Source organism: Helicoverpa armigera, chromosome 27 (genome assembly GCF_030705265.1).
Source record: "Helicoverpa armigera isolate CAAS_96S chromosome 27, ASM3070526v1, whole genome shotgun sequence".
NCBI lineage: Eukaryota > Metazoa > Arthropoda > Insecta > Lepidoptera > Noctuidae > Helicoverpa > Helicoverpa armigera.
Window position 1 is genome coordinate 2,062,626 of NC_087146.1, and position 24,079 is coordinate 2,086,704.

Consider the following 24,079-nt stretch of genomic DNA (forward strand, 5'->3'; position numbering starts at 1 on the left):
AAAAATAATACACAAAGGCATGTTAAAAAGTATCAAAAATAGTCTCAAAGACGCCAGGTTGCTATCTTTGCAACTACATAAAGTCGCTTTAAACTAGTTTGTCTCCTAAATAAAAATACAAACACTACTCCTGGATCCGCTTATATCCGACCGTGTCACACTATAATTCGCACTTATTCTCTAATTTTTCAGCTCTAATTGTAACTAAAATACTCAGTTCATAATTTATATGAATTTATCACTAAAACATGATATATCTACAACATTTAATGAAGGTGAGTCGTGATTATCAGTCTTTGGAGCGTGATGGAAAAATTGTGTTGTCAACTGAATTACGGATTTCACTGTTTTCGACCCAAAGCTGTCATTGAACTAGGGTTGCCTGAGTAACTGGATTGAGGAGGTCAGATAGACAGTCGCTCCTTGTAAAATACTGGTCCCGCATCCAATTAGACTGGAAGCCGACCCCAACATAGTTGGGACAAGGATAGGCAGATGACCCAGGCAACCCAATGCAAACCTCTTGGTTAGACTGGTGTCAGACTTACTGGCTTCTGACTATCCGTAACGACTGCCAAGTATGTTCAATGACAGCCGGGACATACAGTTTAATGTGCCATCTGAAACACAGTCATTGATGTCTAAGATATACCTACTTAGAAAGTACATACAAACTTAGAAAAGTTGCATTGGTACTTGCCTAACCTGGAATCGAACACACTCACTCATTCTTAAGAGGTTAATCCTTTACCCACTAGGCAACCACCACACGCTTATCGAGTAACTAACAAGGGCTATACATATATTATCCAGGTACGACTGTAATTCTCAAGGGATGCAGGTGAAACCGCAGAAAAAGTAATTTCTACGGAGCTTCTGTCAACATGCAATCCCAAATCGCAAAACCACGGATAGATCGATTATAGCAATCGCAATCAGTCGACTTGTCGAGCTATTTCTCCACGAGCTCTTCATTTAATATTATTTTGGCAAATAAGTAACTAAAACATGCGGGTCTCAAGGAAAGACCGCTTTATCGAAAAGTTGACAATGACACACTTTACGGTGACATTATAAAGATGTTATTTTACAAGTAAATAGCATTAATCTGGAGTTTATTCTAATCCTTGGATATTTGCGAGGTGGTAAATGGCTAACTTCAGTGGGTCAAAGTTATTTGAAGATATCATCAGTTAAGAAAGAATTACATTTTTCCTGGTTTTCTGCGTATCATAGAACACGATTTCGAGGCAAACGCTGGTTTCAAAAAACAAAGTCTTTAGCCGTGCCTATCTGTCTGCTCAAAACACTAACTAAAAAAAACAGATGACTTGAGAACATCGTCTTTTTTTTTAATCGGTTAAAAACCTATGCACAGTGTGCAGTGATTCATGAGTCAATTATGTTCATACTCCGGTCGAAGACAGGGCGAACTGCTAGTTTAACTAGGTTAATATTATGAAGACAAATATAATATGTTAGAAGCACTAATGACAGCAGTAATTAAAAGTGATGAGTTTTCCGCGTTTAGAAATCTTGGCAATTCATTTTCTACTTGTTTAATTAGTTTTTCGTGAAAACGATATATAGACAGGTAGCTAAGTAAATACAAAACACATTGTGATGTGACCAGTTGTAACAGAATTGTATATTTATTGCAGCCTCTTGTCAAATAAGTTTGTTCCTTTGAAGTATGTAGGAATAAATCATTTAAAATCCATAGGTACACAATACAATGAGTTTAATTATCATTGAAAGTAGGGTAGATTTCAGCATCCGCCTCGAGACCCGTTAATAATCTAATACCTATTTATTTATTTTAAAAAAGCTTTTGAGACTCCTGAGGCTACTAAAACAAAAATGCAGGCAAAGAAGTCTAAAGACGGGAAAGGTACCCCTTAATTCCATTAAATTCCACCTCCTTAAACAACGTATCAGTTAGTTCTAGCCAAAGGGTATTACCTACTTCAGACTAAATGACGCACTAATCTGCATTAAACAAGAGTATCAATACTTTATTGGTTTACTCGCATCACGCGATTCACTCACTCCTTTATAAAAGAGGTTCCTCTGTGAAAACTCATTTCATTCGGCTGTACAGCTGTCACACGTCGGACCATTTAGAAAAAAAAAACGGGCGCGGGAAAATAAGTGTCATTTTTTTTTGCTGTGATAAAAATGTATTTTCCGTTTCGAGATTTTTCGTAAAATAATACTGAATATAAAAGACGGTAAATTAAATGCCAAAATGCGTTTGATATTATAGAAAAATATAGTTTAATTTCCCGCCGAAATTAGAGAAAGTACAGATTAAAAAGTTTTTTTTTTAACAAGGTGAAGGAATTCAAAATGGATTCCAATTGGACTATGTATCCGCGAATTGGTTTGCGTTCGCCAAACCTTACGAATACGACTGTAAACTTACAAGAAAGCTTTGAAATAGATTTGGAAGATACCAACTGGATTCTGACTTCGTCGTTCATCATTTTTACTATGCAGACAGGTAAGTCAAAATTGTTATAATTGTATATTTTGAAAATTAAACACGACTCTTACCTCCTATGGAATATGAAATCTAAAAAAAATTGAGTTCTGTATGTAACACTATTTTTAACGTCTTTGGGATTTACCTAAGAAGGTTTTCAAGAACAAATGAGCTAAAAGCTAAGCTAAAATGAGAAAAATGTACTTTCCTACCTCCGATTTCTAGAGAAAGATAATTTCGAAGTCAAATTAAAAAAAAAATTGTCTTTCCTTTGACTTATAGATATCAAAATCATTCAATTTGAACACTTCAAAGTACCCTGCACACTGCAAACGATGGATGGCATTTTTTTAATGAAAATGTTTTTCCTGTCAAAGTTGTGTAACAACCGTTTATCTTCATACTGATTTATGAGCCCAAACGACCATCGGCCGACTAAAAGTTTGCAGTGTGCTCTCAATATTCCAAATATTTAGATTTACATTCTCCTTGCTTATCCACTTACAACTCCTAACACGAAACGATATTTTCTGAAGTTGGCAACACAAACCTATTAAGAAAGTAATGCTACAATAATTATTCGATTAAAATTCAAAATGGGATGTGCCATAAATTATTATAAAACGGCAGGGTTGGCCTTTGAACTGGCAAGTTGCCAAGTTGCCAACTGTGCCATACATATGCATTTTTGTGCCAACCCACTTGGCAGAGGGGATTTTCTAATAAGGTCTTAATCTATTGAGATATGCAAAATCGAAATCGTCTGCTTCTTTGAAAAAAAAAAATATTTTATTATAGAATTTTTATTTATAGAATTCGTCCAGCGATCCCGAATCCATTTTTATATTATAGGAAGGTAATCAGTTTCTAATCTCTAAAAAATGGATTTCGCCGCCGACCCTGGAATCTAACCCATTTTTCCGTCATATAAACTCTCTCCTCTTGCCCCGTTCGCCACCCCTTTAGGGCAAAGTAGTTTTTGATAATGTATATTTATTACTGTATATTTTCCCGCAGTTTCACCCGCATCCCAGGGAAACTTCTTCCCGTACCAGGTCAAAATAAGGGTAGCCTTGTTACTTTTTTAAATCGGTCAAACGGTCGGTACAACCAAACCCACACCCCAAACAAAAAATGTATTCCTCTTTATTGTACCTATTAGTACGAATTATAGTTTATATATCTTTCTCCAAGTTTCTCCAACTGTTATCATTATTTCTACACTAGCTAGTATTAGTAATAGTTTTCATTACACACAACTAATTTAAACAGCATTGTTAAGGCGTGGGAACAAAATAGGCACCCATAATAAAACTAATGTTTTCAAAATTATATATTTTTGTTTGAGATAGACAATAGCTTTGGAAATTGTAAATTTTCTAGAAGAATACACGCATTGTTTTCATATGAACTACGCATTTTTTGCCAACTTCAAACATGTGTAAGATGTACTTATGTAGGTATAGTTATGCGTGATTATCTCACGTTTGGGTGATCCGATTTTGGTGCGGTTTTTAGCACTGTATTTGTCAGACTTAGGAGAAGGTTGTAGGTATGTTATTGGGGTCAGTTTTTTTTTTTTGTAAAAAGTTTTTTTGTGTATGCTCCTGAGATAAGCATGTTAAGGAACCAACTCAGAGTTATATTATTTCTAGTATTAGTATAGATAAGCATTTATTTATACGTTGTTACAAAGAACGAAAGGACATTTTAATCTTATTTTGGCCTTCCTGGCTGCTAAACTGGTTAGGCCAAGGATTATTTTGTAAAGGAAAGACTACTACTTATTTAATTATTATTTACCATTTTCCTTCTAATATGTATAATGAAGACATGTTTGGATGACCTAAGTAAGCATTATGATATGTTTTTGATACTAATCTTAGAAAGAATGTTGTAGTTTCACTTTGTCCTCCTAGCCGATTATCGGCTACGGCGGCTGTTCTCATATAAGGAGATTAGCCAACAACAACAAGTCGATTTGAAAAGAGATAGATTACGAGTAGAAGGCGTACAAATAATGACTATATAGGTGACTATACAAATATAACAATACATACATATTTAAGGAAAGTTGAATGGGGGACTAAACCAGAAATATAAAGAAATTCTTACAATTAAGGTTTTAAGACATGGAGTTTTTCAGGTTTTGGTATGCTGGAATCCGGTTGCGTGTCTATCAAAAATGAAGCGAACATCATGATGAAGAATCTAGCTGATATCTCTTTGGGTGGTGAGTAATTTAATTACTTATTTATTACTCTGAGGCATATAATTAGCGCGAACTATAAGATCCTCATGTCACATATTTGAAATTCCCGCTCCAGTTCTAGGAAGTTAATTTGCACAATTTTGGGCCACAAACATCTCATGTTCTAAAGCCAGAAAAAGTTCAGCTTTACATATACCATGACTAAAAATTATCATCTAAGTGGCTATACTACTCACTAATCTGTAGTTATTCATCTGTAGTCTTCATCCTGACAGTGTTTTGGTGTCTACCTATTTCTAAATTTAGTTTTTAAAATAGTGTTAAGTTCTTAGCTATCGTATTAGGATAAGTCCTGTGATGATAGTTTATTTAAAGTGTTTTTCAATAAATAATATAAATAATAAATAGACAACCAATTTCAATACACCTTTTCCCCCCAGGTCTAACCTACTGGATCTTCGGCTACGGCATGTCATTCGGCGAGGGGACCTACTCGAACCCCTTCATAGGCGTGGGGGACTTCCTCCCAGACCCCCCTGTGGGGGATGCGCTTATGGGGCCCGTGTTCGCTTCGTTCCTCTTTCAGCTGTCATTTGCTACCACTGCGACCACGATTGTTAGTGGGGCTATGGCTGAAAGGTTAGTCTGAATTTAATGGCATTTTAAAAATAAGGGCCAAAAATTATTTATATGGACGTTATGTGTACGTCATGTAAGAATTGTGTACCTATATTTTTTTGAATGCAAAATTAACTCAGGAAGATATACTAGCGTGTGATACTGTGCCACATACAAATTCATCCAGTCTACTCGCTCTAGCAATCATATGTAATTCGTCCACAAAATTACAACCTTTGTACGCAAACACATGCTAGAAGTGGACTTGCACCGAAGATTATCGACATATTTTTTGTTCACGATCAATTTTAGTGGAATCTCGTTAAAATACTGGAGTTTTCTTCACCGTTCCTCTCTCTCTTCAGGTGTAACTTCAAAGCGTATTGCCTATTCTCTCTCCTGAACACGGTAGTGTACTGTGTGCCAGCCGGCTGGGTGTGGGGCTCGCACGGCTTCCTCAACAAGCTGGGGGCCGTGGACATCGCGGGCTCGGGGCCCGTGCATCTCATAGGTAAGACCCCCAACTGTCTGCTCTCTCTCCTGAACACGGTAGTGTACTGCGTGCCAGCCGGCTGGGTGTGGGGCTCGCACGGCTTCCTCAACAAGCTGGGGGCCGTGGACATCGCGGGCTCGGGGCCCGTGCATCTCATAGGTAAGACCCCCAACTGTCTGCTCTCTCCTGAACACGGTAGTGTACTGCGTGCCAGCCGGCTGGGTGTGGGGCTCGCACGGCTTCCTCAACAAGCTGGGGCCGTGGACATCGCGGGCTCGGGGCCCGTGCATCTCATAGGTAAGACCCCAACTGTCTGCTCTCTCTGAACACGGTAGTGTACTGCGTGCCAGCCGGCTGGGTGTGGGGCTCGCACGGCTTCCTCAACAAGCTGGGGGCCGTGGACATCGCGGGCTCGGGGCCCGTGCATCTCATAGGTAAGACCCCAACTGTCTGCTCTCTCTCCTGAACACGGTAGTGTACTGCGTGCCAGCCGGCTGGGTGTGGGGCTCGCACGGCTTCCTCAACAAGCTGGGGCCGTGGACATCGCGGGCTCGGGGCCCGTGCATCTCATAGGTAAGACCCCAACTGTCTGCTCTCTCTCCTGAACACGGTAGTGTACTGCGTGCCAGCCGGCTGGGTGTGGGGCTCGCACGGCTTCCTCAACAAGCTGGGGCCGTGGACATCGCGGGCTCGGGGCCCGTGCATCTCATAGGTAAGACCCCAACTGTCTGCTCTCTCTCCTGAACACGGTAGTGTACTGCGTGCCAGCCGGCTGGGTGTGGGGCTCGCACGGCTTCCTCAACAAGCTGGGGCCGTGGACATCGCGGGCTCGGGGCCCGTGCATCTCATAGGTAAGACCCCCAACTGTCTGCTCTCTCTGAACACGGTAGTGTACTGCGTGCCAGCCGGCTGGGTGTGGGGCTCGCACGGCTTCCTCAACAAGCTGGGGCCGTGGACATCGCGGGCTCGGGGCCCGTGCATCTCATAGGTAAGACCCCAACTGTCTGCTCTCTCTCTGAACACGGTAGTGTACTGCGTGCCAGCCGGCTGGGTGTGGGGCTCGCACGGCTTCCTCAACAAGCTGGGGCCGTGGACATCGCGGGCTCGGGGCCCGTGCATCTCATAGGTAAGACCCCCAACTGTCTGCTCTCTCTCCTGAACACGGTAGTGTACTGCGTGCCAGCCGGCTGGGTGTGGGGCTCGCACGGCTTCCTCAACAAGCTGGGGCCGTGGACATCGCGGGCTCGGGGCCCGTGCATCTCATAGGTAAGACCCCAACTGTCTGCTCTCTCTCCTGAACACGGTAGTGTACTGCGTGCCAGCCGGCTGGGTGTGGGGCTCGCACGGCTTCCTCAACAAGCTGGGGCCGTGGACATCGCGGGCTCGGGGCCCGTGCATCTCATAGGTAAGACCCCAACTGTCTGCTCTCTCCTGAACACGGTAGTGTACTGCGTGCCAGCCGGCTGGGTGTGGGGCTCGCACGGCTTCCTCAACAAGCTGGGGCCGTGGACATCGCGGGCTCGGGGCCCGTGCATCTCATAGGTAAGACCCCCAACTGTCTGCTCTCTCTCCTGAACACGGTAGTGTACTGCGTGCCAGCCGGCTGGGTGTGGGGCTCGCACGGCTTCCTCAACAAGCTGGGGGCCGTGGACATCGTGGGCTCGGGGCCCGTGCATCTCATAGGTAAGACCCCAACTGTCTGCTCTCTCTCTGAACACGGTAGTGTACTGCGTGCCAGCCGGCTGGGTGTGGGGCTCGCACGGCTTCCTCAACAAGCTGGGGCCGTGGACATCGCGGGCTCGGGGCCCGTGCATCTCATAGGTAAGACCCCCAACTGTCTGCTCTCTCTCCTGAACACGGTAGTGTACTGCGTGCCAGCCGGCTGGGTGTGGGGCTCGCACGGCTTCCTCAACAAGCTGGGGGCCGTGGACATCGCGGGCTCGGGGCCCGTGCATCTCATAGGTAAGACCCCCAACTGTCTGCTCTCTCTCCTGAACACGGTAGTGTACTGCGTGCCAGCCGGCTGGGTGTGGGGCTCGCACGGCTTCCTCAACAAGCTGGGGCCGTGGACATCGCGGGCTCGGGGCCCGTGCATCTCATAGGTAAGACCCCAACTGTCTGCTCTCTCTCCTGAACACGGTAGTGTACTGCGTGCCAGCCGGCTGGGTGTGGGGCTCGCACGGCTTCCTCAACAAGCTGGGGGCCGTGGACATCGCGGGCTCGGGGCCCGTGCATCTCATAGGTAAGACCCCAACTGTCTGCTCTCTCTCTGAACACGGTAGTGTACTGCGTGCCAGCCGGCTGGGTGTGGGGCTCGCACGGCTTCCTCAACAAGCTGGGGCCGTGGACATCGCGGGCTCGGGGCCCGTGCATCTCATAGGTAAGACCCCAACTGTCTGCTCTCTCTGAACACGGTAGTGTACTGCGTGCCAGCCGGCTGGGTGTGGGGCTCGCACGGCTTCCTCAACAAGCTGGGGGCCGTGGACATCGCGGGCTCGGGGCCCGTGCATCTCATAGGTAAGACCCCAACTGTCTGCTCTCTCTCCTGAACACGGTAGTGTACTGCGTGCCAGCCGGCTGGGTGTGGGGCTCGCACGGCTTCCTCAACAAGCTGGGGCCGTGGACATCGCGGGCTCGGGGCCCGTGCATCTCATAGGTAAGACCCCAACTGTCTGCTCTCTCCTGAACACGGTAGTGTACTGCGTGCCAGCCGGCTGGGTGTGGGGCTCGCACGGCTTCCTCAACAAGCTGGGGCCGTGGACATCGCGGGCTCGGGGCCCGTGCATCTCATAGGTAAGACCCCAACTGTCTGCTCTCTCTCTGAACACGGTAGTGTACTGCGTGCCAGCCGGCTGGGTGTGGGGCTCGCACGGCTTCCTCAACAAGCTGGGGCCGTGGACATCGCGGGCTCGGGGCCCGTGCATCTCATAGGTAAGACCCCCAACTGTCTGCTCTCTCTCCTGAACACGGTAGTGTACTGCGTGCCAGCCGGCTGGGTGTGGGGCTCGCACGGCTTCCTCAACAAGCTGGGGGCCGTGGACATCGCGGGCTCGGGGCCCGTGCATCTCATAGGTAAGAACCCCTACGAATAACCCCTGCTGTGGAAGAAATAGAAGGTAGGGTGACATTTTTATTTAGTTTCTTGTTTTTAATTACTTCTGCCATTTGTTGTTCATGAACCCCAAACCAACAGCGTCCTATCTCAATGCCAACCTCATGTTGTACCCTGTACAAAAATGCACGAGGCCCTGGTGCCCGACTGGCAGTATAACCACCATTTAGCACCAAAATCCCCCCGCCTGGGGAGACCTTTGTCATGCAGTGGACATTTTTAGACAGTGACCGAATTGTCTGACAATGGCCCTTCTTACTTTCCCCCTCTCTTAGGTGGAGCATCAGCTTTCGCGTCCGCCCTCATGCTGGGCCCCCGGCTGGGCCGCTACGCTCACGGAATAGCACCCCTACCCATGGGGAACCCCGTCAACGCAGTCATGGGCACCTTCGTGCTCTGGTGGGGGTGGCTGGCCTTCAACTCTGGAAGTACTTACGGGGTATGTAGCAAAGCTCATCATCTTCCGAGATTTTTTCCCAACAATGTTGGGGTCGGCTTCCAGTCTAACAGGATGCAGCTGAGTACCAGTGTTTTACAAGAAGCGATTGCCTATCTGACCTCCTCAACCCAGTTACCCGGGCAACCCAATACCTACCCCTTGGTAAGACTGGCATGTAGCAAAAATAAGTGTTTTAAGTATTTACGTATGTAGTATACACTTTCTTCAAAGGGGTCATTTCAGACACGATCCTACATTGCTTATCCATGGTAGATATGTATGTTTAGACTTTATGAGAGACTGTGACCCTTGAGTTTGTTTCGGCGTTTCTTCTCAAGGTAGTCAGATAGGTTGTACCCACTCCAAGAAAACAACCTGTTTGGAAAGATAAATATAATAGTTATTATATTTTAATTTGAATTTAGTATCTTTCACAAAGCAGCCTGTATCTTTGAATCATTGATTTGGGCATGTTTGCCCAAATATAAATTTCTGAATGCACAATGGCTCTATTATGCTATGAAGTTTTTGGTGTTTATATTTGCATTAGAAACAGTTTTCAGAGTAAATAAGACAAACATGTTTACCACACAAAAACGTAATCCGATTATTAGGGACAATACTAGTTGCCTCCCGTGGTTTCGCCTGCGTAGGTACTTAGTTCTAATATGTAGGTAGGTAATAAGAATAGAATTTATTAGCTGTTTCACTTAGGTACGTTCCGAGGGAACTTCTTCCCCTAGCAGGACAAAATATACAGCCCATGTTACCCGGAGTCTATCTTCTGAACAGTGCAATATTATTTTATATAGTTGCAATAGTTCCGGAGTCTTTAGGGTACAAACTCTTTACACTATTACTCTAGTAGGTATAGTTGGCAAAATAAGTTACAAATCATCATCCTCATCCTCCGAGCCTTCCCAACTATGTTCGGGTCGGCTTCCAGTCTAACAGGATGCAGCTGAGTACCAGTGCTTTACATGGAGCGACTGCCAGTCTGATCTCCTCAACCCAGTTACCCGCGCAACCCAATACCCCTTGGTTAGACTGGTTTATGTAGCAAAAATAAGTGTTTTAAGTATTTACCACTACATATTGTATATAATATATTAAAGGATATTTGTAAATATCCTTTAAAATATTACATAAGTGTCACTCAAGGTTATTCTGAAAGCAAACAGATTTAAAATTCTACTAAGTATTTTAATAGGATCCACTGTTGAAGAAGATTGTCGGTAATCGGTGGCCATTTTGAACGAATTAACCAAACGAGCTACGATTTGCGTTGCATGCTCTACCGTAAATTGATTCTAAATACTTTGCATACATTATTTCTATTGAATCGTTGTTACTGAGAAGGTTTGTTATGTAGCTGTTTTTTTGCGGTTTCACCCGCGTGTGTTATGGGGGCTACTTTCCGCAACCGAATAAAAAGTAGACCCAGAGATAGTTTATTTTCCCTACAATTTCAGTAGCTACACTATCTATTATATTATTATTATAACATAGGCTATATTTTATGTGGATACGATACGGGCAGCAGTTCCCACGGGAAGCGGGTGAAACCGCAAGAAACCCGCTAGTATGCTAATAACATAAAGAAAAACTTTTTTTGTTGTTTGTTTGTAACTTCCTTTAGGTTACAAAGAAACTAGAGAACCGATTTGAAAAATTCTTTCACTGTTGAGATCATATACTATCCTCGAAGTAACATAGGCTACATCTTACCCGGGAAACTGAAAGTCGTTTCCTTAATACGCAGGTAAAACCGAGTTCATTATTAAAGAACCCCTTTTGATTGTAGGTTAGCGGTGCAAAATGGCAGTACGCAGCTCGAGCAGCTGTCATGACAATGATGGGATCCTTCGGAGGAGGATGCTTTGGACTGCTGTAAGTTAAAGAAACTCATCATCATCTGTGTCTTTTCCAACTATGTTGGGGTCAGCTTTCAGAAAAAGTGAGCAACCGAGTACCAGTGTTTTACAAGGAGTGACTGCCTATCTGATCTTCGACCCAGGGCAACCAGATTTTCCTGATTGTTATGACTGGTTATCAGTCTTTCTGATACAGATGTCCAAATGGCAATGGCCCACCAATCTAAAGTGCCTTCCGATACACGGAGCAACTCATTATGACAAAACAGTCAGTCATCCACCGTTCGACCGCGCCAAGCATTGCTTATACTTATGATCGACTGACTCGTGCGGCTGTTACTTAGCCCCAAGCTCTTTAATTACCAGCAACAAGATCGTGTAATCAGTAATAGAATATTTATAAGGCTATGAAAAATCAAGTTAAAATATATTTTTTCAGCTTTACATTAATTAAGAACAAAGGCAAGGCAGAAGTTATGGAACTCATCAACAGCGTTCTTGGTTCACTCGTCTCTATTACTGGTAAGCATACTATAATTATTATCTAAACATCATCCTTTTTGTCATCGATAATTATTTTTATGTATTATTTACACTTTTTTATTTTTTAGTCTTATGTATTTTTTAGTTACTTTCTACTTTTCTACTATTTACTCAAAACATGGCAACACTTTTCATGCGGGGAGTTTTAGTCAATGAGGGTTTTCGATATTTTTTCTGCCGCCAGGCGGCGCTTCGTATGCGTCAGGTCCAAACAGCTGTTAAATAGTATGGAATTGTAGGGTCCGAACTTATTGTTTATTGAAATTCTGTTATATTGGAAGTGTTATTGATTTTATTATGGACTACGGTCAGAATAAGGTTTCCGAACTAAAAATTGAGCTAAGAGAGAGGGTGCAAAAGTCACTGGTACTAAGGAAAAGCTTGTTGAAAAATTTGTTAACACAATATGATTTAGTTTTTTTTATTTACTCAACCTCAATAGTAAAACAATAATGCAGTGCTTTAATTATAAAATAATAAAAACACTAAAATCGTTCACTATTCATAGTAAAGACAAGCACTTTGACAGTTACCTGGACCTGACGACTCGGTGCTGCCACCTCGTGGATTGCCATTTTAGAAAACCCTCATTACGTTGGTGTTGGTGGTGGTAAAAAAACTTACCTACCCCATAAAATGGTAAATTAAGTTGTTTTTCGGCCATTACTACATACATAGGCCAATAAATCATAAGAAATTATAAGGATACAATTCAGATTTCTGATTGACTGTTTTGATGTCTTTCTACAAATAAAAATAAACACCGCCTGTTTTTATATTTTCATATGAAATAAGTGCCTTTGTACCTACTCTGTTTCTATTTTTTTTTTGTCTGTGTTCTGTGTGTAACTGTGTACTTAGAAGTATTCAACAAATAAATAAGCGTGTTAATAAATAAATAATAACCTAAAATAATCTCTCTAGCGGGCTGTTTCCTGTACCGCGCATGGGAGTCACTACTGATCGGGTTTATCGGTGCCGCCATAGCATCGGGCACGTCACCACTGTTCGATATGATGGGTGTGGATGACCCAGTGGGGGCGAGCGCTGTGCATGGCGCCTGTGGACTTTGGGGTAAGTCACTGTAGGGTTAGAAATTTCAGGGCCGAGTGCTGACCCCAAATTACTTGGGAACGGGCAGCAAGAAAAGTGGGAACAGTGAGTTGGTAACATACAACCTCCAGACACCAGCCCGAAGATTTAAAGTTGGTGATTGATACACCCATGTATGGAAGTGCACATAAATGCTTGTGATCTCTCTCCGGTCGTCTCGGATTGCCGTCACATCGGTCTATGGGAGTGAGGGAATATAGAATGCGCAAATGCCTGTGCATTGTAATATGCCCTGCGCAGCTGGACGTATTAATATTGTAGACTGGATTAATATTGTAGAAAAAAAACATTGTATATTTTGTATCATGCTGTCAATTTCATTTCAGGTGTTATCGCGGTGGGACTATTTGCTGACAACCCGATTCCTATGGAAACTACGAACGGCAGATCAGGACTCTTCAAAGGTACCAATGGTTTTTTAATACTAGTTCCCACGCAGCGTCCCGTGATATTTACTTCGCGAAGTAGTTACCACGGGACTAAAAAGTTACCCAGTTCCCCTTTATTGATAAGTGGGCTATTTAAGTTCGAAAGATTTTTTCATTTCACGAAGAAATTTTCAGTGGATGAACTCCACTTGCTGTCCATCCTTCTCTTACCTTCAATCCACTCCTCCCAGGTGGCGGCTGGTACCTCCTCGGCGTGCAGACCCTCACAGGAGTCTGCCTCATGACATGGGGTATTCTGGTCACCATCTCACTGCTCTGGTTCATCGACAAGATCATGCCTATTCGCATGGATCCATACACTGAACTCATGGGCGCTGATATCACTGAACATAGGATCAGACATGGACAGGTAAGACCAGAAATGTGAGGTTTTTAACCAACTGCCCAAAAGGAAGGTTCTCAATCAAATATTTTTGAGCTTTCGTTATTGGTACACCATAGAGATTTTTTTATAGGAGAAATGGGGTTATTTGATGATTCCCCGCAGTGGGTTAGCAGCATGAAGGAGTGCCAGAATCTTACTGACTAAAACCCCTCATGTTCCTGCTTAAGCCCTTTATGTACCAGGGCCACGGTACCTAACTCTTTCGAAGAACCCCGCAGCTTCAGCAAGCCTTGGCCCTGCTGGTGGGCCCCGCAAGGGTACATAATCATTATCGGTCATTTTATTGTCCTTAGTCCTAATGCAGGGCTGCAGACCCTTCTCATATAGAGAAGGAATTATTTAGAAGATCATTAATCGATATCACTACGTTTGCTCGTTGATTAGCAATTTTCGCTAAAGTAGTTTTCCATCACTTTTACAGTCAAGGGTGACCAAAATATACTTAGAAAAGATACGTGAGCAAGTACTTCTTTTTAAACCGGTACGATCAACATTTGTGTGATGAGCATGTTTCTTTGTTGTTAGCACCCATAACACAATCTAATAAAACAATAATAAATACCATGGGGTTAACCAACCGTGCGTGCAAGGAGCCCCAAAGAAAAAGTTCCTCAAAGCGAACCACACATTAACATTTAAATAAAACCGAAAACATAAAAGTTCGTTTTGCTTAAAACAACTGTTTTTAACAAAAGCGGACGTTTATGTAGTCTGTCAACTTGTGCGTTAACCAAAGTCGAAGTAAAAATGTTTAACAAAAGCAATGCACCCCCAGAGCAGACAAACAAGGGGTCCTGTAACCACTTCCTAGTTCTATGGCTGGGAAGAAGAAGCGGTGAAGAACAAACTTCCCAGCAACACAGCTATCTTTTACAATTCAATTGTAATTTAACAACAATACAATACAATATTGTTTTAAATTATATTATTGACATATGTATTTCAAAAACAGAAACTACACAAAAAAAAAAACACTTTTTGCCCAGAGCGTGTATCTGTGATTTTTTGACGTTTCTAAAGACATTTAATTTTTCCTAATTTTAAGAATGGAATATTTAAAATTTTTCCCTGTTATTTTTCCCTGTTATTTTAGCCCGTGACCATGGATGCTGTAAAGGATCCGAAACGTCGGGATTAAATAATTTTAATATATAATAACCGCGATAAAATCCTTAACATTATAATAAGCCGTTTTAATAAGAATGTCCTTAATTTTTCCTTAAGTCAAATAATTTTTCTTAATTTTAAGTAGATTTTTATTTTGTTTTAAGGTTATTTTTCTTTATTTCAATTTTTAGGTGGGCATATCCCGCGCCGTCTCAGCGTTACGTCCCTACCACCGGTCGAACAGCATAGAACGCATGCCGACAGTCGGCATGAATACCGGCCACGGTTACATTGTGGACAAACTCAACGAGGCTAGTACTTATTTGTGATGTGTGGGTATTGTTCTAGTAGGAATATTTAGAAGCTTCTTTACACTTGCTTAGTCACTTGACACTAATACTTAGGTCATTCAGTACATGGGCAGTAGATGGACCGACACAAAGCCAAAAAAAACTATGTTGGGATCGGCTACCAGTCTTACAGGATGCAGTTTACTAATGTGCTACATGGAGCGATTCTCTATCTGACCTCCACAGGAGGAACTGCCTGTCTGACCCCTCAACCCAGTTACTGGGTTCCTGGGCAACCTGATACCCCCTGAACTGTTTTGGCTTTTGTTTTTTTTTATTGCAAAAATCTAGAAAAAAATAAACAAATCCTACGCCTGCTTATTGGCTTCCACCAGTCACCCGTGTTCTGGGGGGCTATTCCGCACAACTGTCATAATAAGTCCCAAACCTTCATCGATAAATGGGCTATCTAGCACTTAAAGTAGATCGTTTCAGTAGGTACTGAGATTAGCGCTTTCAAACAAACACCTTCAGCTTTATATTATTACTAGCTTCCGCCAGCGGCTTCGCCCGCGTGTTGTGTTGATAAAAAGTAGCCTATGTGTTAATCCAGGGTATCACCTATCTACATACCAAATTTCAATCAAATCGGTTTTGCCGTTTTGGCGTGATTGAATAACAAACATACATCCATACATTCTCACAAACTTTCACATTTATAATATAAGTAGAATAAGTAGGATTATTGGTTTTTTCATAAAACAAAAAAAAATGCTGGTCTGATAATTCGGAAATAATATTGTTTTGCCATTATTTGTCAGTTTTATTTTTTTAAACGCCTTTTCAAGATCACACCATAAAGAACTTAGACGCACTGGAGACCACAACTGATCAGAACCTTAATAATTATACTAACGAAACTATAATTTATTTTCAGGCCAAGAAAAAGAAAGCAATATACCCCATGTTCACCAACAAAGCATTTATCAACGACCACGAGCCTTCAACTACATACTCGAACCAAGGATTTTTACACAAGCGACCTGGCAACACCGACAATAATCCCCACAAAACTCTAGACTCTATGGTCCACGATATTAATGATGCCACACTAAAAAATAAAGAAGTTAGCAATGTTATGATTCCTGAAGGTATTAAAGGGAAAAGATATAAAGATTTAAGCGCTAAGCAATTGGAAGAATTAGGGAGAATTAGTGCGAATCAAGATAGGTTTAGATACAGGTTTCATGAAGATGACTATAAGAGGGATGTTGAAAGGGCTACTAGTTCTAATATTAGATGGTTAGATTAAAATGGGCGGATTAAAATTCTTATTGAGAATTTAAAAAAAATAGCTGATGACGTTGCACCTACTACGTGAGGGAGCCTTTGACAAGTTAAGCAAAAAATATTGCACCAAACCCTTGAGCCAAGACCCAAGAAATTCAGATTTCTGGACGAATTGTTTTTAAAATCTGTCGCTGAACTTGGGTTTTAGATGTTCTGTCTCACCAAAACGGGTGAGCCTTACTTATGTGTGTAAATGTACCTACATGCACATTGTGTGACTCGACCACTACTGAGCGTTCCCAAGCTTAATATAATCAAAATCGTTTATTCAAACTTCGCTGCAAAACAGCACTTTTTGAACGACAGAAAGGACATTGGGCAGATTGGTATACCCCACCAATAGCGATGTCATATATATCATTGGATAGGCCTTTTTATGTAGAACAACATTTACTATGACAGCTTTGCTGAAATGTTTGTCCGTTCTGAGATATAGATCAAAAACTGTGCAAAAGTTAAACTAAAGTTAACTTAATAATCTATTGATATCTCAAGTTTTTAGAGGAAAAACTAAGTGAAATAAGTGTAAGTCTCCTGAGTCCTACCTGCTGTACCCGTTAGGGTCCATAATTGTTACTATTATTTTGCTTTTGAGTTTTTTATTTTTTTAGAGAAAAAGACCTATCCATCGATATGCATGACTTTGTTATTGGTGGGGTCTGTTGTTATGCCCAATATCCAGTTAGTACAGTATAAGGTTCAAATGCAAAATAATAGTAACAATTATGGACCCTAACGGGTACAGCAGGTAGGACTCAGGAGACTTACACTTATTTCACTTAGTTTTTCCTCTAAAAACTTGAGATATCAATAGATTATTAAGTTAACTTTAGTTTAACTTTTGCACAGTTTTTGATCTATATCTCAGAACGGACAAACATTTCAGCAAAGCTGTCATAGTAAATGTTGTTCTACATAAAAAGGCCTATCCAATGATATATATGACATCGCTATTGGTGGGGTATACCAGGTCCCATATATTTGTGCCCATTGTCCTTTACAAAAGACAGTCCCCAAAACGCCCACCCTTCACCAATACATACAAAGACACTGTGTTTGTATATTTACACACACAGGTAAGGCTCAACCGCTTCCGTGAGATACAACATACCTTCTTTCTGTAGTCGGGTAAAAATACAAATAAAGATGTTATAAAGCACTTATAGTACACACATATGCACCAAAGGACTGCAATAAAATAGTCTAGAGACCTTTGAAGCACGGCAAATGTGTGAATGGATTGAATAAATTTGAATTTTTGTGTGACTTACGGCCTTTTCAATATTCTATCTATCTATGTTGTTTTACTTACTAAAGATAGGTATACTATTGACATTATGGGGTTACCTAATGTCAAAATTCTGTAGATATGTGATAGAATATTGTGAACGGCTGTTATAGAATACGTTGACTTTCTATTGTTAAAGGATACGAGAAAAAGACACAAAATGTGTGTAAATTAATAAGTATTTTTAAGTAAATGTAAATTAATGTTTTTTGAAGTATTATTTGTTAATAAGCTGTTTGATATTGATAGTAGAAATTAAGTTACACTATTTTTGTGAAAAATAAAAAAGCATTTTAAATAAATTTCTTGCTGTTTTAATTTCTAACAAATGCTTTAACTATTAAAGGTATGCAAAAGAGTTACTAATAAAACAAAACATATAAAAATAACCACATTTATTTATCAGTCTTTCCACAACACACTTCAAAAACAATGTTGCCACTCACACAAAAAAAACTACCAAAAATCCAGTGTTGCCAGCACAAAAAATTACACAACAGAATTATTGAACCAATGATTAATTTCTGTAGGTAGAGCCTTGAAATTCTTCACGGCATCACTTATATCTTCATTTGGTACAGCTAAAGTGTATAATTTGAATTCTTTTTGGACTCTACTTGCTGTGGTATCACCGGAATTGTATATGGAGTCTGTGGTTTTAACTGGCATTATAATTTCTAGTTCTTGTAAGTGTTCGAAGGCTTTTAAAATTACTGGTCTTGGCACTGTTTGAGTTGAAGAGTTGGAGTTGGCGAATTTTGTGTACCTGTAAAAGGAAAGACTTATTTAAGATTATTGAATCTACTTAAAAAGGAATGATAGTAGGATTATTTAAAGATTATATTTGAAAACATTTATTGCAAAAATAAATGCAGAAAATAGCGTTATGTGCGAACTACTTTCGTCTTCATACTGATTTATGAATCCAATCAAACTCTCGGCCGACTAAATATTTGGAGTGTGGGGGCGCTCTTATCAATAGAAAAAAATAACCCAGAGAAAGCAATTATATACTTACATTGATATAGTTTTGCATGCCTTATGGTAGGATATGGTCAATGAACATTTATTTAAACTAAGGTAAGATCTTCATGAACCAATATATTTACAAAAAATAACTGAATTTGAATGAATTAACATCGAGATAAGAAGAATAGTTAGGGCAATGGACAACCAAAGAAACGATGGATGGATTGTGTGAAAGTAGATATGGTAAGAGAGAATGTTACCTGTGAGATGACGGCAGATAGAAGAGTATGGAAGGAGAAAACATGCTGCGCCGACCACAAATAAAAATTGTTATAACGGCAGGAGGATGAGATAAGATTAATACTTTAGTTGAAATAAATAACAATAATAAATATTTATTTACTTACCTATGTAAAACCATTTCAAAATTCATGGGTTGTCCATCAAATATTTCCATGCCATGTTTCATAGCGATTACCAAAGACAACTCCAGTATAGACAATGATTGTAACAGCTTGACTCTATGCTCCGGGGCTACAGTCTTGTCTATGATTGCGGATAGATTTGAAACCTCTATGTAGGGACTGTCGGCGGATAGTTTTGATACTAGCTCGAACTGAAAAATAAAACAGAATAAGAGAAACAATAAGTAATATTATAAATGTGAAAGGAAGTCTGTTGTCTGGCGCGCTTTCATGGCAAAAGTACTTAACGAATTTCTTGCTACACATACAATAACAGTTTTATCAGTGCCTGAAAATAAAATAGGCTACTTTTCATCCCGCTGCGGGAAAAGGGTGGAACTACCTTGAGCAGTTAATTAAATATACAATAATATTATAAATCTGAAGACTGACATCTCATGTCTGTCTTCAGCCCATCCATCTATACTCTATCCACGGAAGCAAGAGCTAAAAGGTAAACAAAGAATGACACTTTTTCAAGATGGCGGTATAACCCGACCGATGACAAAATCACAGATACTGCGAACATTTTACACAAAAATGTGACGTTTTATTATATATAGTATATTTATAGTAAGGTTTTAGGCTACTTTTTATCCAATATCGAAGTATTTCCCAGTAGCACAGGTAATCTATATTATAAAGTGGAATTTTCCTTTGCTTGCTTGTTTCTACCCTAAAAGTTTCGAAATAACTGAACCGATTTGAATTATTATTTTACTGCATTTGGCTATATCTTATTCGGGTGCAGTTGAAAAACATCAAAACTCACCAGCACATTTCTGAAAACCTGCTCATTAACAGTATAGTAACAGAGCTTCTCTAAACAGTCGATCACTTTATGTTCTTCACGTAGACTTGCTATGTGATTGTTCCAATCTGTTACGAAGTCTTGGTCTAAGTTTATTCGGGACTACCCGTTTTCCTACGGCTTCACCCTCATCCCGTGGGAACTACTGCCCGTACCGGGATAAAATATAGCCTATGTTACTTGCAGATAATGTAGCTTTCTAATGGTGAAAGAATTTTTAGAATTGGTCCAGTAGTTTTTGAGAAGGTATTAGGTTACTTTTTATCCATATGCGAAAAGTAGCTCCTAGTAGAACAGGTAGTCTCACTAATAATAAAGAGGAAAAATGTTTGTTTGCACCCTAAAAGCTTCGAAACTAAACTGAACCATTTTGAAACAATCTTTCAATGTTGGAAAGCTACACTATCCCCGAGTAACAGGCTATATTTTATCCAAATGCAGGAAGTAGTTAGTTAAATATAGTCAAAAAACTCACCAGCACATTTCTAAAAACCTGCTCATTAACAGTATAATAACAGAGCTTCTCTAAACAATCGATCACTTTATGGTCTTCACGTAGACTTGCTATGTGATTATTCCAATCTGTTACGAAGTCTTGGTTGAGTTCGTCTAAGTTTATACGGGATAGTATGGGCTGTGGGAGATTGTGGGAATCTCCTACAATCTTGGCTTCGACTTCCATGTCTTCTGATGTTACTGTAATGAGAAAAATGGTGGTTAATGGTTTATTTATTAACATCTGTTATATATGATACTGGAAAATACTAAATGGTCTATTGTAAATATAAATCGGGGAAAAAACTAGGTGAAAAACTGAAAATCTTGGTACTTATAAATTAAAATCTTTTAATGCTTGTAAATGGATTTCAGCATGAAAGGTTCCGTACTAATGTTTATAAAACGAGCGAAATAATAGTTTCTTATATGAAAGCCCCCCAAAATACTTATCTCAAAGTTTTCAGTACTTGTAGTTACAGCAGAAACATACTTAGGTGATGACAGACTTTCTTACCAATAGTTACTAGGTGAAAATCTTGATACTTGTAGCCTAAATTTCTAAAGAAATATCTTGGGAACCTAGTTAAATCTATGTAAACAGCTTCTAAACTATGTAAAATTACCTGTATTCCTCCGACTGCGTTTCTTCTTAGCTGCAGTTTTCTGTTTAACAGGCATACTCAACAGCTGAACTAACAGATCTTGATACTTGTACTGTGGCGCCCTCTGTGCGTCGTGTTCGTTGGGAAATATGAAGAGGTGACGGTGAGAGAAACGGGATTTTACGCGTTTTTCTAGAAGTTCCATGACATCTATGCGGTTTGTTATGCCTGGAAATGTTAATAAAAAAGAAGTATTAAAAAATAGAAGTTTTATTAAAAATTGCATTTGGATAGTAACAATTGATTTCATGTCTTGTGCTGTCTCACCAAAATTACTGAATCAATTTGAATTGCAAGTACACATATAGTCTAGAGACAAAAAAACATAGGCTTCTTATCCCTTTACACAGGAAGAAGTTAGAGGTTCCACACTAGTAACAGCAAGAATTGTAATGTGTTTCAGCAAGTATTATAATATATCTCAGCAAGCATTTTATTGACATAAAAACTCAAATAGCCCAGCTATTTCCCAAGGCTTGAGTCATGTTCCATGGAAACCACTTCCTTCACATACCCCCATAAAATATTTTTATTTATTCTGTTGTAAAGAAAGCTTACAGACTAGTTACACCAATTATTTAACATAGGAGGTATATAAGGATATTTGCTAATGACAAGCTTCTACATGCCTATGTTATCCTAGGATAGAGTACCATACCAAGAATTTTCCAAATCGGTTCAGGAGTTTCAAAGCCTTTAGGGTACAATGAAACAAACCAAAAAGTATTAGTATAGATAACTAGCATACATACCCAAAACACACATCGGAGCCTGCTGACTATGTGTAATATCGAACAGGTTATACAACAACGTCTGCGTACGTCCGCTATGACAGAACATATCGAATTCTTCCAGCACAAACAGCATGCTTTTACAGAGACGGTCCGCACCGCTTTGGAGACAGCTCAACAGGAAGGCGAGGTTCTCAGCGAATGTGCCGAATACACGGTCGCCTACTGCGTTTTCTAGTTGCATCTGAAATGTGTAGATAGATAGTTGAATATTAAATTTAATTAATTTAATTTTGTGAATTCTAAATATTAATGAATGAAATGTAGAACACACTGCTAATTATAGAGTGTTTTTAATGGAATGGATTTCCAAAGTAAATCGATAGATACAGAAAATGTGTGAATATTATTATTAGTAAAAATATTTAATTATTCGAATCATATATACCTAAAAGGCATGGATGGCATGGCCAAAATCTTATTAAGATTTTTATGTTTCTTAGTAAAGTGCCCACACAAATGGATTATTGTTAATAAGTAGTTGGAGTACCTTATCTTCTTATTTAATAAATAAATTGATCTTTGTTAACCCTCTATCATTTGGCGTATTTTGGTTTAAAAATCTTTGTAGAGGTCCAGGGAAGGATTTAACTAAATAATTAAATATTGATTGCTTACCTGTGCCGTAATAGACTTGAGCGCAATTTTATCATCATGATGGATAAGTCCATTCAGCCTCACGGTAATAGCATCATTAGACAGGTCTACTTCCTGACCTATTTGATGCAGCACTGAGTTTATAAGCTGAAATAAATAAAACTATTAATATTGCTGATCTTTTATACAAAAAAAAAATACTGAATGATTTTATCTGCTCTGTGTTTTGGAAGTCATGTTAACTTGCTAGTACCCAGCAGACACCTTTGACATCCGTTACGGATGTTCAGAAGCCAGAAAGTCTGTCTTATGAAGAGGTATTGGGTAGCCCGGGTAACAGAGTCGAGGCGGTCAGATAGACAGTCACTCCATGTGGCATACTGGTACTTATTACTCGGCTGCATTCAGTTAGACTAGAAACCGACGCCACAAGGATTCAAATAGGTAAGCTTTCTTGTAAGACTTTTGAACAGCAGTCACCAAAAAGGTTAGGTATTATTGCCGGTCAGTTTTCCATAATTTTGGCTATGGTATTCAATGCAAACACTATGGTTAATTACTTACAGTTGTCTTGCCGCTTCCCCTAGGTCCTATCATGAGGGCAGAATGAGATTCACCATGCGAAACCGTCCTTTTGAACAAATCATAAACGTGATTCCTTTCTTGCTCGTGCCCACGAAATGATACATTGTCAGCCATAATTTTAAGCTTTAAATACTTCCTTATAAGTTTTATTTGCACTTCAAGTGGATTATCAGTATGTAGCCCGCACATTTTAAGAAATATTAATGAACAAAAATAAATAAACAAACGATTCGGTTCCCGCCTTCGAACTGTCAAATATGACGTTCTTGACAGCTGGCAATTTTTAATTCGTTCATTCAATTATGGCCGGTTTTAGTGTTGTTCTGCACTTAAAGAATGAATTACAAATTATTAAGCGAATATTAGTAGATGTTTGCGTTAGTTGACTGTAAGATGTTAAATTGGCATTTATTGTACTTTAAATTCGTAAAATAAAACCACTACAGTAACGATTTCGTTCAAATATGACAGATAATTAAATATCAGGGCCTCAACACACTGCGCATGTGTCGCTAATATGCCTATCTGCGCAACACAAGGGGCCGATCGATAATCGGTGAAGTACACATGAGATCAGCATCCTAAGATATATCGCTCGAAAAGCCATGTACTGACGATCAGCTAAGTCCATCTAATTAGGGCTGACAGCTTAAATGCCCTGTAATTTTACAAAATTGCTAATAATAGTCAATTTACCTTTATATATTTTCGTAGTTTGATATTGGCAACTTAGCATATTGTGTTTCGTATCATTACTACACAGATTATTCCTATCCCTCAGAGTATTCGTCTGAACCCCAAATTATACACATTTACCTACACTCGACATATTTTGCAAAAGAAAATATCTCAAGACATTTACCCCATTTATATTACCTTGATCTTCACTGTACCTCTCTTTCTATCATTTCCTAAAATAAGTTCCCCATCCCTTTCCTGACCTT

At 40.2% G+C, this 24,079-nt stretch overlaps 2 protein-coding genes across 2 annotated transcripts; one reads left to right on the plus strand and one right to left on the minus strand.

The window, feature by feature from the left end:
* Nucleotides 1-2,096: 2,096 nt before the first annotated feature.
* LOC110373756 (putative ammonium transporter 2) lies at nt 2,097-16,460 on the plus strand. The gene is made up of 12 exons (XM_064042227.1): nt 2,097-2,503; nt 4,632-4,718; nt 5,138-5,336; nt 5,681-5,826; nt 9,196-9,359; nt 11,164-11,249; nt 11,673-11,755; nt 12,701-12,850; nt 13,216-13,293; nt 13,509-13,687; nt 15,022-15,141; nt 16,058-16,460. The coding sequence occupies exons 1-12, from the start codon at nt 2,350-2,352 to the stop codon at nt 16,430-16,432; spliced, it is 1,821 nt and encodes a 606-aa protein (XP_063898297.1). The 5' UTR covers nt 2,097-2,349; the 3' UTR covers nt 16,433-16,460.
* Nucleotides 16,461-18,192: 1,732 nt separating this feature from the next.
* Nucleotides 18,193-23,599, minus strand: LOC110373760 (origin recognition complex subunit 4). Its single transcript, XM_021331105.3, has 7 exons — nt 23,115-23,599; nt 22,572-22,697; nt 21,915-22,137; nt 21,124-21,330; nt 20,478-20,698; nt 19,135-19,343; nt 18,193-18,524 (listed from the first exon to the last, which is right to left on the minus strand). The coding sequence occupies exons 1-7, from the start codon at nt 23,322-23,324 to the stop codon at nt 18,248-18,250; spliced, it is 1,473 nt and encodes a 490-aa protein (XP_021186780.3). The 5' UTR covers nt 23,325-23,599; the 3' UTR covers nt 18,193-18,247.
* Between the last annotated feature and the right edge of the window lie 480 nt (nt 23,600-24,079).